The 18,159-nt window shown below is 41.5% G+C and overlaps 1 protein-coding gene across 4 annotated transcripts in view; it reads left to right on the forward strand.

The window, feature by feature from the left end:
* Window positions 1–11,811: 11,811 nt before the first annotated feature.
* Window positions 11,812–18,159, forward strand: part of RGSL1 (regulator of G protein signaling like 1) — a 60,391-nt gene continuing 54,043 nt past the window's right edge. For all 4 annotated transcript variants that reach the window (XM_061383403.1, XM_061383405.1, XM_061383404.1 and 1 more), the window contains exons 1-2: window positions 11,812–11,897; window positions 15,246–15,328. In XM_061383403.1, coding sequence (XP_061239387.1) covers window positions 11,885–11,897; window positions 15,246–15,328 — 96 coding nt within the window. In that variant the 5' untranslated portion in view covers window positions 11,812–11,884. The remainder of the gene's footprint in view (window positions 11,898–15,245; window positions 15,329–18,159) is intronic.

Raw genomic sequence — 18,159 nt, forward strand, 5'->3', positions numbered from 1 at the left:
TGGCGGAAAGTGAAGAGGAACTGAAGACCCTCTTGATGAAAGTGAAAAAGAAAAGTGAAAAATCTGGCTTAAAACTCAACCTTCAAAAAACTATGATCGCGGCATCCAGTCCCATCTCTTCATGGCAAATAGATGGGGAAACAATGAAAACAATGAGACTTTATTTTCTTGGGCTCCAAAATTGCTGTGGGTGGTGACTACAACCATGAAATTAAAAGACACTTGCTCCTTGGAAGAAAAGCAATGACAAACCTAGATGGCATATTAAAGAGCAGAGACATCACTTTGCCTGCAAAGGTTCGTATAGTCAAAGCTATGGTTTTTCCAGTAGTCATGTATGGATGTGAGAGCTGGACAATAAAAAATACTGAGCGCTGAAGAATTGATGCCTTCGAACTGTGGTGCTGGGGAAGACTCTTGAGAGTCCCTTGGACAGCAAGGAGATCAAACCAGTCAATCCTAAAGGAAATCAACCCTGAATATTCTTTGGAAGGATTGATGCTGAAGCTGAAGCTCCAATACTTTGGCCACCTAATGCAAAGAGCCAAATCATTGGAAAAGACCCGGATGGTGGGAATGATTGAAGGCAGGAAGAGAAGGGGTTGACAGAGGATGAGATGGTTGGATGGCATCACCGACTCAATGGACATGAGTTTGAGCAAGTTCTGGGAAATGGTGAAGGACAGGGAAGCCGCCTGGCATGCTGTAGGGTTTGCAAGGAGTCGGACATGACTGAGCAACAACAAAACCTCTGCATAGAACCTATTTGCCTATATAATTTGAAAAAACACTCAACCTCAAAGGAAGGAACCTCAAGTGGTGGCACTTTAGGTCTATCTGGAGATGAGCAGAAGAGATTCTCAGGAGTGAGCATTTTTCTGGTCATCCTCAAATAATATCAGAGTAATTGGGCTGTGTATGTTTACTTGTGAGTCTTAACTATTTATACCCAGAAGAGCACATTTGTTCCTAGTATTTGTATGAAGTTATATATGAGGATGCTTACCTGTATTGTGTGTTCTCCCTGCTTTCTCTGAGTACTATCTGACATTCTGTGAATTGGGGAAGGAAGTAAGGAAGGTAGAAATGAGAAATCTGAAGCACAGTCTCTGAGAAGGGAAGTTGCCCAAGCACTGTGCTGGATAATGTGTTTATTTCTTCATCTGGCAATGGTTGATTAGCTATCAGTGAACCAGAGCAGAAGACAAGAACGGAAACCATGACACCCACCCCATTATGATACTGGGTTTTTTCCAAGATCATTTTCCTTCTGTATGTGGATGCTGTGAGCTGAATAGAGAATATAAGTAGACTTCAAAAAGTCTACAGGCTCCCTGCAGACTCTAGCGCCTGACGTGAGCACACCTGAGCCTCTTGTCTCTGCCTGTGGTCAGACCTACCTTCGGTTTCATGGGAGGCTTCGAGGGTCATCTGTTCCCAGGACTGTCTATCTTCTTCTATGGACTTTATCACGCACGACTCATCTCTAAGGCCTTGATAAGCAACCGCCTTGTCCAGTATCCACCATGCCGTCCCTGGAGCCAAGGAAGATGGGCAAGGCTGCAGCAAATACACTATGTGGGGCTGGTGAAGATATTGAGCAGCTTTATTTTAGTGGCCCAAGAACTGCATAGCGTTCAAGGGCAGTTTGTACTTATCAGCAAGATATTTCATCAGAGAAACTTTATTTACGACAAACAGTGGCAGCATCTTACTTTCTACGCGACCTTCTTCCTGAGTGGATGTGTAGACGTGGTGAGCCAGAACGTGTTGCCCCAAAGGGCTCCTGCCCTGGAGCAAGGCTCCCAGGCACTGAGCATGTTTCTGATTGTGACCCTGATGGTGTCTCACTTGGAGGACGCAGAAGGAGTGGAGCTATATAGTCACATCCTGTTTGTCCAGGTCTTGTTCCTATTGCTGCTGGTGGTGATCGCAGAGCTGTGGGCTCCCAACTCACTGCGGTTCTGGGTGATGAAGGCTCTTTTGTATATGATTGCAGGCTCTTGGCTGATTCAGATAGGCTTTATGCTGTTCAAACCAATCTCTGGCCACAAATGGATGGATGATGACAAAAATGATATTCTGTTTGTTACCACCTTCTTCTGCTGGCACGTAATTTCCCTTGCCATGCTGATGATCTGGATCTATGGCTTTTCCTTTTGGTGGTATCATTACGTTTCCGTTCAGTTCAGTCGCTCAGTTGTGTCCAACTCTTTGGGACCCCGTGAATTGTAGCACTCCAGGCCTCCCTGTCCATCACCAACTCCCAGAGTCCGCCCAAACTCATGTCCATCGAGTCAGTGATGCCATCCAGCCATCTCATCCTCTGTCGTCCCCTTCTTCTCCTGCCCCTAATCCCTCCCAGCATCAGAGTCTTTTCCAGTGAGTCAGCTCTTCGCATCAGGTGGCCAAAGGACTGGAGTTTCAGCTTCAACATCAGTCCTTCCAATGAACACCCAGGACTGATCTCCTTTAGGATGGACTGGTTGGATCTCCTTGCAGTCCAAGGGACTCTCAAGAGTCTTCTCCAACACCACAGTTCAAAAGCATCAATTCTTCGGCGCTCAGCTTTCTTTATAGTCCAACTCTCACATCCATACATGACCACTGGAAAAACCTTGACTAGACGGGCCTTTTTTGGCAAAGTAATGTCTCTGCTTTTTAATATGCTGTCTAGGTTGGTCATAACTTTCCTTCCAAGGAGTAAGCGTCTTTTAATTTCATGGCTGCAGTCACCATCTGCAGTGATTTTGGAGCCCAGAAAACTAAAGTCAGCCACTGTTTCCCCATCTATCTGCCATGAAGTGATGGGACTGGATGCTATGATCTTAGTTTTCTGAATGTTGAGCTTTAAGCCATCACTTTCATCAAGAGGCTATTTAGTTCTTCACTTTCTGCCATAAGTTTGCTGATGCCCAGATCAGGTGAGCCTGGAATGGTTCCTGTCACCTGCACATTCCGGAACATCTGGAGGAGAAGTTGAGGGAAGAGAAGCTGTCAGAAAGGAAGACCAGGTGTCTTTCCTTCAGAAGTGCCAAGGACATATGACTCGCTCCTCTTTAGGCTTCTCTCAGTCTTGTTTGCTAATCAGTGAGCAGAGAAAAGGCAAATGAAGCCCAAGAGGCCTGTTGCTGTGACCTACACTTTCAACTCCCCAAGTATTTCCGCCATCTCACCTCAGCTTCAGCCAAAGCATCTGCTTGCTGTGCTCCTCTCTGTGTTCCTCACCCCCCGCCCCCCCCGCAATGCAATAGAATGTGAAAATAAATGTACTATACCCTGCCTTTGGGTTTTTATAAATATCCCTCACCTACCACATAGAATACCTACCACTGGTCACTGACATTTAGTAATTAAAATGATTTACAGTCTTTAGTGCAGCATAATAATTTACCTGTCATAAAACTACCCCCTCATCCTTTCTCTTTCTTGATCACTTCAATACTCATACTAAATCTGAACTGATATTTTGACCATCTAGAACTCACAGAACTGTTATTGAGGCCTTTATTTTGATTACTTTATGGTTTATCAAACAGAAAGTCAGATGCTTTTTTTTAAAGCTTTGTTGAGATGTACTTAATATACCGGAAAAAAAAAGTTGGACATAATGTATACATTTTGATGAGTTTGGCATAAATATATTGTGATACCATCCAGTGGCAACCCACTCCAGTATCCTTGCCTGGGAAATCTCATGGACAGAAGAGGCTGGAGGACTATAGTCCATGGGATCACAAGAGTTGGACATAGCAATTAAACCACCACCACCATCACCAAAGTCCATCAAGGAAGTTTCCTCTGCAGGGTCCAGTAGAACAGAGCAGAAGCCTGCACAGAGTGAGGCCTCAGAAGGGTTCGCCTGCTTCCAGAATTTCTCCACCCCCATCTCACCCAGTGTAGTGTGTGCTGGATTCTTCTACCTGGGTAGATCAACCCATTGCTCCGTACATACCTCAACTGATTTCCAAGTAAGACTCACCAGGACCCATTCCTTTTTCGGTCGTCTCGTATAAAATGAAATCCTATGGCTTGTTTATTCTACCCACTTTTTTTCCCCCCACTTTTCTTTTTAATCCTCACAAATATTGTATGAGATAGGCTTATAGATGATAACCTAAAACTCAAAAGTCTTAACAAGCTGGCTTAAGGTAGCTAGACATTTAGCCATGTTCACATAATGCTAATAGCTGCATGTCAAAGGGAATGGAATTCTGAGGAGTAGAGTTAAATTATTGGGAACTTGTAAAAGAATGTCTTTAGCCCACCCATCTGGATCTCTCCCTCCCGTCCCCAGAGTATGGAGAATCTAAGCTTCCCTCATTCGTGGTCACAGTTAAAATATCTATGCTTAGATGGCACAAGGATTCTAGAGAGTCATTATCCTCCCAGTTTCCCCCTTGCTTCCAATTCCTAGGAAAACTAGATGGAGCCTCTTCCCTTCGGCTCTGCCTTATTCTTCCTTGTTAATTTTCTTGTTCAAAAGTTAAGGTGTAACTTCCCTGGCAGCCCAGTGGTTAGAAATTCACCTTCCAGTGTAGGGGATGCAGTTCGATCCCTGGTGAGGGAACTCAAATTGCATATGCCTTACCACCAAAAAAAAGAAAAGAAAAAAAAAACAGAAACAATATTGTAACAAATTCAATAAAGCCTTTAAAAAAAAGTTGAGGTGTAGCAGGGGTAAATTGGCTGTTACAAGCTTCTGCCCTCTGCTTTTAGGGGCTTGTGAGCATTCTGAGAATTGCAAAGGAAGGGGGTACTTTCAGTGTTATTTACAGGGGGCTCAGCACTGTCTCAGGATAAGGGGGAGGGCTGGTATCCATGTGCTGAACATCCACTGTGCAAGCAGGGATTAGCTCTCCTTTGAAGCTCACACCTTGCACTGGTGGGATGATCTGGTGACCATGATTCCCGCCTGCCCCCACCAGGTGGAGATAAAATATTCTCCAGGCATTAGTCCAGTTTTGTGCTTCTCCTTGCTCCTGGTGACCATGGAGCTCTGCACTTTCCCCTGGAGGTTCTACCCTCTTCCTGGTTGTCACCTCTGGGTCCCTTCCCTTTGTTTTTCACCCACAACCTTGGGTATCTTTTCAGGCCTTGTCCAGCCCTGCAGCTCCTCCTTCCCGTGGCCTAGCTTATACTCCTTCAGTGCCTTGGGGTGGCGGTAGTAGGGAGTCTACTTTTCGTCTACGCCCCTTCCTAGTGATTTGGCAAAACTCCATTTTCTACTTCACTTAGGCCTGCTCTTTTCTTCATATTGCAAGTGTATTTTGGATTTTTTTAACCTAAAAATTAATTTTTTTTGCCATTACAATATGACCTCATCTTGCAGTAATGTCTTTCACTAATTAAGAGAAAAGTTATATATAAGGGCAGACAAGAAAAGCCCAAATATTAATATGTTAAGGTATTTTTCTCTATACAAATATAAAATTTTTGTCTATATAAATGTAAAAGGTTGAGAGATACCAAAGCCACGTTTTGATGTCTCTCTTCTGAGTTTCTCAGATGTTTCTCTTCTGAGTACTTTTGAGGTCAGATACTGATGAGCTCATTTCTTATAGTAAATTAATGCCTCAAATATTATTATGTCTCACAACATGTATCTCTGAGGTGAAATAATAAATATTAGTAGGGGCCTTCAAAGGATTATTTTGAAGGTTTAAATAACCACAAAGGATTATTACTGAGGCCTGATAAAATGGAATGGGCAGGCCTGCTGTTCAGGTGATAAGAAACTTTCTGTATTCCTCATATCATGGTAGGTATGAGCACTCTGACGGTAACCCTAATCACGGCAGAATGCAAAATCAATTGAAGAGATCTGGAAAAAAACAAAAGACTCAAATAGAATTTTGGAGAGAAAGGGGTGATCTTTGCCATTGTCCACCGGAGGGCACCATCTTTCCATGAGCTGGGAAAGGGGCACTTGCTCTCTGTTTGTACTGTAATGGCCACCCACTCCAGTATTGCCTGGAGAATCCCATGGACAGAGGAGCCTGGCAGGCTACAGTCCATGGGGTCGCAAAGAGTCAGACACGACTGAGTGACTAACACATACATCAATTTAAAAGAAATGAGGGAGGTGTAAAGAAGAAGGTAGAAAAATGTATAAGCGAGTGTTTTGCAAGCTTAAGCATCATGAAGGTCTATTTGTTTCCTATTAAACTTAGACGTGTGGACATGAATGAGCATAGACTCAACATAGATGTAGGGTGTATATGTATAGGTCTATATACCTAGATACACAGGTAGATAGATATATAGACATATGAATATCTATGTAGACATACACAGATACAGGTAGATATATATATATAAATATATAGATATATGTGTGTGTGTGTCTCAAAAATATAGCAGTGTCAAAACATGTGAGCTAAAATGACTGTTTTTTAAGCAACTCTATAAAAATCATCAAAATGCTTGTTTAGCTCATCACAGAATAGGCATACAATGAATAGTTGACTGAATGTGTAAATAGAGTATCTAGTGTAGGTGTAACATGGATGAACTGTCAGTTTTGTTCCAATCTGTGTTTTGAGGGATAAGCAGGAGTTTGTTATAGGAGTTCAGGGCAGGCATGCTGAGGTCGCACATTCCTGTACTCATAAGCCTGGTGGTACAGTTCCAGGGATGGAATTTCATGGCCCAATAGTACCAGAGAAAACTACTGAGTTCCTGCCCCACCTAAGAAAGGTAGTTAAGGAAGAACCCTGGAAATTGTCTTATGGAATGCTTGATAATTTACTTTTCAGGTTAATAGGCTATTACAAGGGAGCATGATGCCAACAACAACAAAATGTTTGGTATTGCTTGTGTTATAATCTGTATTCAATATATTATGGTATATATTTAATAAACTAATTATTAAACTTTTAAACTTAGCATACAAAATTGCTTATAAATATAATTTTACTTTAAATTGCTTTCACTTGTTCCTCATTTTTCAATAAAATAATACTTTGGATAAATTTTCCTAAACAGATACCACTTCCATATTTTGTTAACTAAAGTTTAATAAACTGATTATTAAACTTTTAAACTTAGCATACAAAATTGCTTATAAATATAATTTTACTTTAAATTGCTTTATAATACTTGGATAAATTTTCCTAAACAGATACCACTTCCATATTTTGTTAACTAAAATTTCTTAGACATTTCATATTTTGAGTTGAAAATATGATTTCAAAATATCTTTAAATAGCAGGCAGGTTTACAAACCTAACAAAGAAAATTCTCCTAAGAACTTAAAAAGGCTCTTGTAAATTTAATGTCAGACTTTAAAATAAATACAAAACAAAAATTAAGCATTTTATTATATAAAAAACAGCATTCACAAAATAGCACACATTTTTTAAAAGTATGTTTACATGTGTTTCTCGATGTTTAATATATTCCAAGATGTTTGTAGCCTACCATGTTTCTTCAATCATCAGTTACCTCATTCATTAATCAGTGTAACAGACACACATGCTCACTCATCTTAAAAGAATTCAGGGTGAAGCTCTTGACAGTTTAATAATCAAATTTATTCCTTAGATTATCACTTCTTTGGAAAAGAGCTAGCATAACCTGGGCAAAAGAAATTCTTTTAGTTCTCTTTCTAAAAGAGTGGCCTATTCAGCACTGATCTATACCCACATTCCTGAAGACACTATGCTTTTAGACTTGCCTTCAATAAAGCTATGTAAAGCCAATCTCTGCTCTGAATCACTGCCCTACTGTCTTCCCCCGCAGCTCAAGGATGCGGAGTACTGGAGCTGTTAGCAACCAAATGGAGTGCTGTCACCCCAGTAACAGCAAGGACTAAAAGCCAACAGTGAATTATGTGCAGTTAGATTCCTGACCCTTTCAAGACCTTAGAATTCCCAAAGTAAAAGGGTGCCAGACGTCTCCCCACATTGTGTGATGCTAAGAATCACCCAAGGTGTTCATTAGACACATTACCAGGTCCCTACTCTGGTAGAAAACCCTGGGTGAGGTTCAAGGGTTTTGTATATTTTACAAGTTCCCAGATGGTTATTATTATCAGGCAAATATAAAATAGACTGTTTTTTAAAAATTATCCTTGAGCTCACATCTCAGCTCTAACACTTCCCAGTTGTGTGTTGGGTCAGATCCAGCTTAACAATGATTTCCCAAAGTTCTGGGCATCTACTTTACTCCAGTAATCTCTGATGAAAGTTTGGAAGACAGTCAGTAAATTCTTGGAAAGATAATGCAAGGTTCTTCCTAAAGCGCAAAATACTTTCTTTTTATTTAAGAGCTTCTAGGTCTGACTCAGGATTGAAAATTGGATGAGGGGTCTAGAATTCTACAGGACAGCTCATTTTTGGGTTTGTATTCATATTAATTCTTTCGCTCAAATTTTTGAGCACTTCTATGTGAAAGAAACTGCTCTAGATGTTTGGGATGCATCATTAAATAAAACAATAAAAAAAATTCCTGCCACCATGGAGTTTATGTTCTCAACTAGAGTCTGAGCAAGCTGCCACATATTTTTTCCCAAGGGACTCTATAATCATTAGCCACCACCAAGAACCTGCATGTTGGATCATTCTGATACCCACATGCCATAGCTACTACTATTTTATTTATTTATTTGGCTGTGCTGGGTTCTGGTTGTGGCACACAGAATCTTCAGTCTTCGTTGCAGCATACAGGATCTTTAGTTTTGGCATGCAAACTCTTAGTTGCGGCATGTGGGATCTAGTTCCCTGACCAGGGGTCGAACTAGAGCCCCTATATTGGGAGCACAGAGTCTTAGCCACGGGACCACCAGGGAAGTCCCCATAGTTACTATTATGATATCAACATATACTTTATCTTTGGTGGTTAGCAGTACCACACATTAAAATTGTTGCCAAAACCTTGGCTCCCAGTCCACTGATTCCAAATAGAAATACAGAGACAGAATTTGGAGGAAGTAGAAAAGAGTATCTTTATTATTTTTGCCAGGCAAAAGCGAAACATAGCCTGTTATGTTTCGCTTAATAACTGTGCCACCATCTCTCAGGAATAGGGAAAAGTTTTATACCCTTATGAAGGTCTTGCATTTTTTTTTCTCCTGCAGTTTCAAAATGACCACAGCTAGCATCAGGCAACTCAGCAACTAGGCCTGCTATTCCTGAAGTTATCGGCCCTGGACCTTCTTTCTGAAATGCAGAATGCTGGAAGAGAGTCTAGGGGGAGAAGAATGCCAGGTGCAGAGTATAATCTATATGGAGTCAGAGAGTAATTAGCTTTGTGAAGGACATGTCCAGTTACAAGTGTTTATTAGCAGTAACAGCTAAAGAATAACCAAAATTATTTAACTCTTGCAGGCCTGTTTGGTTGGTATGTGCCAAAGGCGAGTCACTCATTTATGGTTTGGCTTCAACAAAATCAAAGCTAATCTGCAATCACCGCATCTTCTTCCCGCCTTTGCGGCCATCTCCAGTCTGCCACTTCTGCTGGCACCATCACCAGTGAGCATTTGCTGTCATAGGCACCGCCATGCATTAGCTCTCCTTGCCCCTGAGCTTTTGAGTCACCCCTTAAAAATAAAAAGGTCTGGATGGAGGATCTGATTGCTGAATCTAGGACAGGTGTCCAAGTCTTTGCTGCCAGGACAGCAGAGGGGCTGTCTGGTCCCTCAGGCATTTATAATGGGAGACAGTCCCTCCAAGACTCACAGTTTTTCATCTCAAATAAGGAGAATGGTCAGAGACTGAGTAACCAAAACAAAACTCCACAAAACCCTAATCAATGCACTTATTCTTGACCCCTTCGGTGTTCAAGATCCTCTTTGGGCTGATTTATGTGTATCCCAGGACGGTGTGAGGAGGGATCTAAATGTGGCAAATCAGACCCAACGCTGCTGCTGCTGCGTGGCTTCAGTCGTGTCCGACTCTGTGCGATCCTGTAGACGGCAGCCAACCAGGCTCCCCCATCCCTGGGATTCTCCAGGCAAGAACACTGGAGTGGGTTGCCATTTCCTTCTCCAATGCATGAAAGTGAAAAGTGAAAGTCAAGTCTCTCAGTCATGTCTGACTCTTCGTGACCCTATGGACTGCAGCCTACCAGGCTCCTCTGTCCATGGGATTTTCCAGGCAAGAGTACTGGAGTGGGGTGCCATTGCCTTCTCCGGACCCAAAGCTGGGACTACCCAAAATGATTTGCCTTTCCTTCAAGTGAACATGAGCTTAGTCTTCAAACCCATTTGAAGGCAATAAAAAAATGAGTAACAAAAGTTAATTTCCACATCAAAATATTCTGAACACTTGTCTTACAACAAGTCGTTCTCTGTGAGTAAATTTATGCTGAGTTCCAAATTTCCAACTCATGACAAATGTTTTAGACCTTGGTACATTGGGAATATGTTAGAAACTTCTATTTTCTCATCATTTATTATTGTTCTTCATCTCTAAGACTCTTTGCATGTGGACAGAAAACTTTCTGCTCTTGTCTTTGAGTTGCTCATGACCCCAGAAGTAGGCCTGGCCCAGTTTACAATTGAAAAAACATTATACCATTTATACCATCCTTGGGCTTCTGGTGTCTCGTTGGTAAAGAATCTGCCTGCAGTGCAGGAGACCTGGGTTTGATCCCTGTGTTGGGAAGATCCCCCGGAAGAGGGCATGGCAACCCACTCCAGTATTCTTGCCTGGAGAATCCCCATGGACAGAGGAGCCTGGCGGGCTACAATCCATGGGGTCGCAAAGAGTTGGACACGACTGAGAGACTAAACACACACATACTATCCTGAGAAAAATTAAAATGAAAGAATTATAACTTCTTTCCCATATTGCGTCTTGCTTACCTCTGTTTTCTTGGAGTTACTGGCCTAAATGAATGAGAAATTGATCAGGAATACATTCTTGGTCAAAACTGGTCACAGAAAATCTCCAGTTCATTTGTATGCTGTGATTGGATGAAAATGTTGAATAGCTTTGTTTCAGTCTTACAGTTAATTTCATAGATATGTGGGATACCTTTTTCTAAGTGGCTCCTTTCCATACAGATATTGTTTACATCTTACTTTATAACATCTGTGGGAAAGTCTAATTAAACATATAAGGATATACATAAGAAGTAGTGGAAGAAATTATACAGAAAAATACATTTTTGTGAGAAAGTCCCAGGAGAGTTATTTCTAAGCCCATTAAAGTATGTTTTTCATGTAAAAGGAAGGTTTGATTTACTGGCATATTTGAAATAACACAAGCTCTCCAATCAGATAGGCAGAGCCCAATCTCAATGTTGCATTTACTATTTTGCATTGAAAAGGAGGTGATGATAACCCCTATTTTGCATGACTAAGAGTTGAATGAGAATAAAGTACAAACACCTAGTCTAATTCTTCTACATGAAAGCTAATGTGTGTTCAATCTCTTTTCAAACCCACAACCAACCAGAGGAAACTATCTGGAAAAGAAGAGAAGGGGTAGAAAACAGCATGGATATTAGGTTGAATTTTCCAGCTTATCTGAGAGTCAAGTCATTAAATATTTATTGAATACCGGTTAAATTTCTAGAAGGATATTAGATCCAGAAGACACATCAGAAGTTAACAGATTCCTATTCCCTCAAAGAATGAAGTCAAGTTCAAGAGACAGAACTTCAACTCAGGAATTGTTAGACAACAGTTAAAAGGAAACTGTCAATGCACGCCAAATAGTATGGACTAAAGCCCTAGGTATAGGAAGAGTCTGTATAGTTAAGGGAATTTAGGAGCTCAGTTAACATAAGATTTATCAGATTGAGTTCTATACCAGAGGTATGGAATCTGGAACCCCTAGCAGGAGGTGTCACTGTGCATTCATAAGGGGCAGGGTTCTGTTGACTGGGGGCTGATTCCACTCCTAAACAATCACAGTAGCAGGAAGAGCAAGGCGACATGAGCAATGCTGGTGAGTCTCTGAAAGGGATGTCTCAGCAGCTTTGAGCACCTCAAATAAGGCAAACCACTCACCTTCGCAGTGTTAACAGGAGTGAGTCAATCAGGGACACCACATGTAGACTGTTATTCGTGCCCGTTGTTTTCCTTCTCTCTTTTCCCCTCCCCCCACCCCATGCCATCAGATCTTTGAGGATCAGATAGTGGCCCACTGATAACACAACCAAGGCCACTAGGAGGAATACCTAAGAGGGAAGAATTAACATGCATATAGGCCATTGCATGTCATACCTCCTCCAGGGAGAAGGCTGGCATGAGGTTGGGGGTTATCCAACAATTTCTTTATTACCAAATCAACATCACTATTGTATAGAATGAATGTTGAAAGCCTCAGATTATTCTAAAGTTTGAAGGCAGAACAGGTAAGAATGGAGAAACAGGAATGCAGAAGTAGGATGGGGAAGGGGAGTATACGGAGAGCCTTTTTCCTACACCCCATGAAGACTGTATTGTTAATGCCAAGCACTGTCACAGTCCAGTCCCTTGTCACCATCAATGTATGTGTGGCTACAAAAACAGTCGATTGAGAAATTTCTTCCAAACATCACTTTCCTGCGGTCAGATCCTCTCAATAATATGTTCAACAAATCCTTACCAGGCTTTATGAATGACAAACAAATGAACAAGAGTCCAAAAGATTGAAGATCTTCTCTTGAAGGAACAACTCACTAAACACAGAACACTTTGCAAACACTGATAGTGTCTAGAAGAAAAACCATGAACAGACAAAAGCCTCTCCTCTCATGGAGCTCAGTCTGGTGAGGAAGACAGATGCATCAGTGAGTGAAAACAGTGACTTGTTAATTGTTGTGATGGACGTTGTACATGACCATGTGAGGTGACGGGGAGTAGTGATCAGTTTTACTATTGTGGTACATTCTGCCATTCTTGGTTTACCAGGGAGGTTACATGTAAACCATTTCTTGATAACAATTTGCAAAGCAGCCTGGGGTTGAGAGGATGTTTCAGGGGATGGGAATGTGGGAACAAAGATACAGAGGTTGGATGTGAGAGTGCATAGCTTGTGCAGGAAAGAGCAATGTATCGGCTGGTCAACAGGAGGCAACATGGAGTGGAGCCTCCCAGGTGAGGCTTGGAAGGAACATAAAAACCAGATTGGGTGAAGCCTCAGATTCTGTACTAAGGAATTTAGCCTTTATCTCGTAGGACAATGAAGAATTGCTGAAGAGTTTTAACAATAATATGGTGGCAGTGATTAGAAATAGCAAGAACATTTGAAGAAACTGATGCAACAGTCTAGATGAGAAATGATAGAAGCCTGAAATAAGAAAGTGACTTTATGGATGGAGATGTAAGAATAGATAACAGAGATACATAAAAGGAGAAAGCACATGCCGCTCCATTGCGTGTGGGAGTATTGAGAGAGAAACAGAGAGCACGAGAAATCAAAGATGATTTTCAGGTTTCTGGTTCAGACAGTTGGATGGTGCTTCCAGTAACTGAGACTGGGAATACAGGAAAATGAGCAGGTTGGGAAGAAAAACTATCAGATCAGCTTTGAAAATGTTGAGATGAAAGTGTCTGATGGGTGTCACGTGGAGATATCCCATAGCTCATTTGATACTGAAACCTAGAGTCAAAGAAAGAAGTCTGGACTGAGAACATAGATTTTTAAGTTATCCATGTGGAATAGATTAAATAAATCAGGGAATTATAAAAAGATGTGCAGAGGGCTGAAGAGAGAGACAGAAAAACATAAAAATTTACACTAGATAGCAAAAAAGACATCTGTGGAACAGAGGGCAAAAATTGGCATCTGTTCTATTATAACAATGTTTGACTGTCTGGGTTTCTCTTTCTATTACAAGAAAATAATAACCACCAAAGTATCATTAGGAAAAGCAATGAAGGGAATTGCTTAGTTTTCTTATGTTATTGTAACTTCATCCTGGTGGAGTGACACTTACTCTTCTCATCACACATTTAGCTAAACTGAGAGATAGGTCTAGTGTCTAATATTTAGGTTTCTCATTTTATAAGTCTTTCATTATAAATTTTAGATAGAATAGAAAAATGCTGGGCCATTAACAGGACGATTAACTTACTATTTGCTAGTTAACATTATACACTAAAAAGCATAGAGGGTGAATTAGAGTAAACTTAGAGAAGCCACTGGTGGTCTCTATGCTTGGCTTTGAGACAGTCAGCATTTTTTCCTTGTATTAATTTGGGCAGCACAATGATCAAGCTTGAGAGAAATGATAAATATGTTACATAACCAATATTTTTCCAAAAAAGCTCTTTGGGGGTTTTAATGTTGGGCCAAAACCAACTAGTTGAAATTTGACTTGGTTTCTGTAAAGTGACTGCATAAATTAAAGATGGTGGAGTGAATAGTGTAATGTGAGAGTGCCCAGAGCTAACCTCATTTCCGGCCACACTAGTATAACTTAGAACTAGTATAACTTAGAAGATGGGCAATAGTTGTCTTATGCTCTTCCTTGGGAAGAATGTGAAATGCTTGAATTATGGGTGCCCCTCCAGCCAATGAGAGGGGAGCCAAATGGAAAGAAGGCCACACAAGGAAGTACTGAAGAAATGCTTAGTGACTAGCCAGAGTGGGTGGAGGTAACCAAAATGTTGTGATGTCTTTATAAATATGGGACCATTGCCCTTTAAAAGAGAACTTAGGTGAATTTGGTCAAGCTTCAGAGGGCAGAATTTCAACAAATGGAAAGAAAATAAAGGAGGACAGTTCACAATAGGAAAGATATTACTAAACTATTTTCAGTTCAGTTCAGTCACTCAGTCATGTCTGACTCTTTGCGACCCCATGGACTGCAGCACTCCAGACTTCCCTGTCCATAACCAACTCCTGGAGCTTGCTCATACTCATGTCCATCAAGTCAGTGATGCCATGCAACCATCTCATCCTCTATCATCCCCTTCTCCTGCCTTCAATATTTCCCAGCATCAGGGTCTTTTCCAGTCAGTCAATTCTTCGCATCAGGTGGCCAAAGTATTAGGGTTTCACTGGAGAAGGGAATGGCAGACCACTTCAGTATTCTTGCCTTGAGAACCCCATGAAAAGAATGAAAAAAACTATTTTATTTCTTCATAAATGGAATGGGCAGCCCTGTAAGGTGGCAAGCTTCCCACAGCTGGGAGTGCTTAAGCAGGGTTGCTGAGGAGGGTTCTGGAAAGGGTGGGAAATTGAGTTGGATGACTTTAAAGGCCATCATCATGTGGAAATTTGCCCTTGTGAAATGATCCATTCAACTGCTTCATTTTCTCATCCTAAATGCAATCTTGCTTATAAGAGTTTTTTTTTCCCCTATAGAGATAATTGGTTCGACAAATCTTATAATTCTGCTAGAGGATGAAATCTTTGCCGATTTTTTCAACACATTTCTCTCTCTCCCGGTAAGCATTCTCAGACCTAAATCCAAATGTTTCATTAACAGCCAAATAGTGAATATCACTGAGCTGAGTGCCTTTTTAAAAAATAAATAAAAACTTCATATCAAATCAAAACTATTTCAATTTGAGCAAATAAATATGAATCAGAAAATCCTCTAAAATCTCCAGGAGTTCCCATTACTGATACAATCAAATCCCAAATCGCCAGCCTTCTTACCTGTCCATGGTTATCTCTAATCACACCCTTTGCTGGTACCCAGTGCTCCCGTGATCCATCTCTACTCTGCAGAGGGCATTCACCTAGAATTCTCTCCCTCCATGCCTCTCCCTGCCTGGGTTCTTAATTTCCATATTTTCACCCACCAAACTCTTAATCATTGTTCAGATAGCTACTTCAATCCTGCTCTCCTTAAGGAGTTCCTAGGTCCTCCCAATCAGAACTTATCTCCCCCACCTCTGTGCTCCTTGACACTTTGCTGCTCTCTTGTGTTGTGTGTGTGTGTTTTCTCCACTGGACTGTGAAATTGTGAATTCCTGCAGGACAAGAACCATGGATTATTCACTCTGCTCTACTCCCCTCACTGGGTGTTTAACACATAGCAATTGTTGAGTTGTTAACTGGAAGCAAATCTATATAGCTTTTTAATCTATGCAATCAAAACAGACCTCATACATCAAAATATTTTTAAACCCAGGCCTACACCAATCCTGCATTTTTTTTTTTTTTGGTTGGAATATTTGGTTACATCTGAATGCTGGTGCCTTATAAATAGTTGCTCACCTCAGTGCGCCTTTTTCCATGGGATGCTACCTCGTTGAAATTTCATACAACTAGGAAAAAACACTATTATTCCACAAATACCTATTGGGTGGTCATTTTGTGCCAGATGCTAGGCTTAGTACTGGGGACATGGATATACCATTGTGTCTTCAAGGAATTCCCAGTCTAATGTGGAGACCAGTATTTAAGGTGAGTGCAAAAAAGGGTTGTGTGTGACATGATTGACATCTCTAGGAGGTGAGATGGAAGAACATTGGAAGAACAGGCCATTCCTACTTGGGAGAGTCAGAAAGGAACCAATGAAGAGGTGACACAAACCAAGTCTTGAAAAATGACTAGGTATTTGACAACTGGCTGAGGATGAAGATGGGGGGGAAGGGTGGATAAAGAAGCAAGAAGAAATGACTGGAGGACTGAGTAGCAAAAGAAGAAGATGCCTTAGAAATGTGATACGCCAAGAGTTCAGCCAGAAATTGGAGCTTTAGCCTCTCTGCTGCTGCTGCTAAGTCCCTTCAGTTGTGTCCGACTCTGTGTGACCCCATAGACGGCAGCCCACCAGGCTCCCCATCCCTGGGATTCTCCAGGCAAGAACACTGGAGCGGGTTGCCATTTCCTTCTCCCATGCATGAAAGTGAAAAGTGAAAGGGAAGTCACTCAGTCGTGTCTGACTCTTCGAGATCCCACGGACTGCAGCCTACCAGGGTCCTCCGTCCATGGGATTTTCCAGGCAAGAGTACTGGAGTGGGGTGCCATTGCCTTCTCCGAGAAAAAAAAAGAAAAACATCTATTTCTGCTTTATTGACTATGCTAAAGCCTTTGACTGTGTGGATCACAATAAATTCTGGAAAATTCTGAAAGAGATGGGAATACCAGCCCACCTGACCTGCCTCTTGAGAAACCTATATGCAGGTCAGGAAGCAACAGTTAGAACTGGACATGGAACAATAGACTGGTTCCAAATAGGAAAAGGAGTACATCAAGACTGTATACTGTCCCCCTGCTTATTTAACTTCTATGCAGAATACATCATGAGAAATGCTGGGCTGAAAGAAGCACAAGCTGGAATCAAGATTGCCGGGAGAAATATCAATCACCTCAGATATGCAGATGACACCACCCTTATGGCAGAAAGTGAAGAGGAACTCAAAAGCCTCTTGATGAAAGTGAAAGAGGAGAGTGAAAAGTTGGCTTAAAGCTCAATATTCAGAAAACAAAGATCACGGCATCTGGTCCCATCACTTCATGGGAAATAGATGGGGAAACAGTGGAAATAGTGTCAGGCTTTATTTTTCTGGGCTCCAAAATCACTGCAGATGGTGATTGCAGCCATGAAATTAAAAGACGCTTACTCCATGGAAGGAAAGTTATGACCAACCTAGAAAGCATATTCAAAGCCAGAGACATTACTTAGCCATCTAGTCAAGGCTATGGTTTTTCCAGTGGTCATGTATGGATGTGAGAGTTGGACTGTGGAGAAAGCTGAGTGCCGAAGAATTGATGCTTTTGAACTGTGGTGTTGGAGAAGACTCTTCAGAGTCCCTTGGACTGCAAGGAGATTCAACCAGTCCATTCTAAAGGAGATTTGTCCTGGATGTTCTTTGGAAGGACTGATGCTAAAGCTGAAACTCCAATACTTTGGCCACCTCATGCGAAGAGTTGACTCATTGGAAAAGACTCTGATGCTGGGAGGGATTGGGGGCAGGAGGAGAAGGGGACGACAGAGGATGAGATGGCTGGATGGCATCACTGACTCGATGGATGTGAATTTGAGTGAACTCTGGGAGTTGGTGATGGACAGGGAGGCTTGGCGTGCTGCAGTTCATGGGGTCGCAAAGAGTCGGACATGACTGAGCAACTGAACTGAACTGAACTGAATGCCCCCCTAAGTATCAATAATTTGTACCGTTATTCCTCACCTCCTCAGTCCTCTCTACTTTCTCCAGTTCAACAGGTTAGGCAAATCCAAAGATATTTCTCTTTATGAAAAGGCTTTAAGCCTTTGCTCTAACTTTCTAGGTCCTGGAGAAATGAATAATGCAATACACAAAGTAAA

The sequence above is a fragment of the Bos javanicus genome, chromosome 16 (genome assembly GCF_032452875.1).
Source record: "Bos javanicus breed banteng chromosome 16, ARS-OSU_banteng_1.0, whole genome shotgun sequence".
In the NCBI taxonomy this organism is placed as follows: Eukaryota; Metazoa; Chordata; class Mammalia; order Artiodactyla; family Bovidae; genus Bos; species Bos javanicus.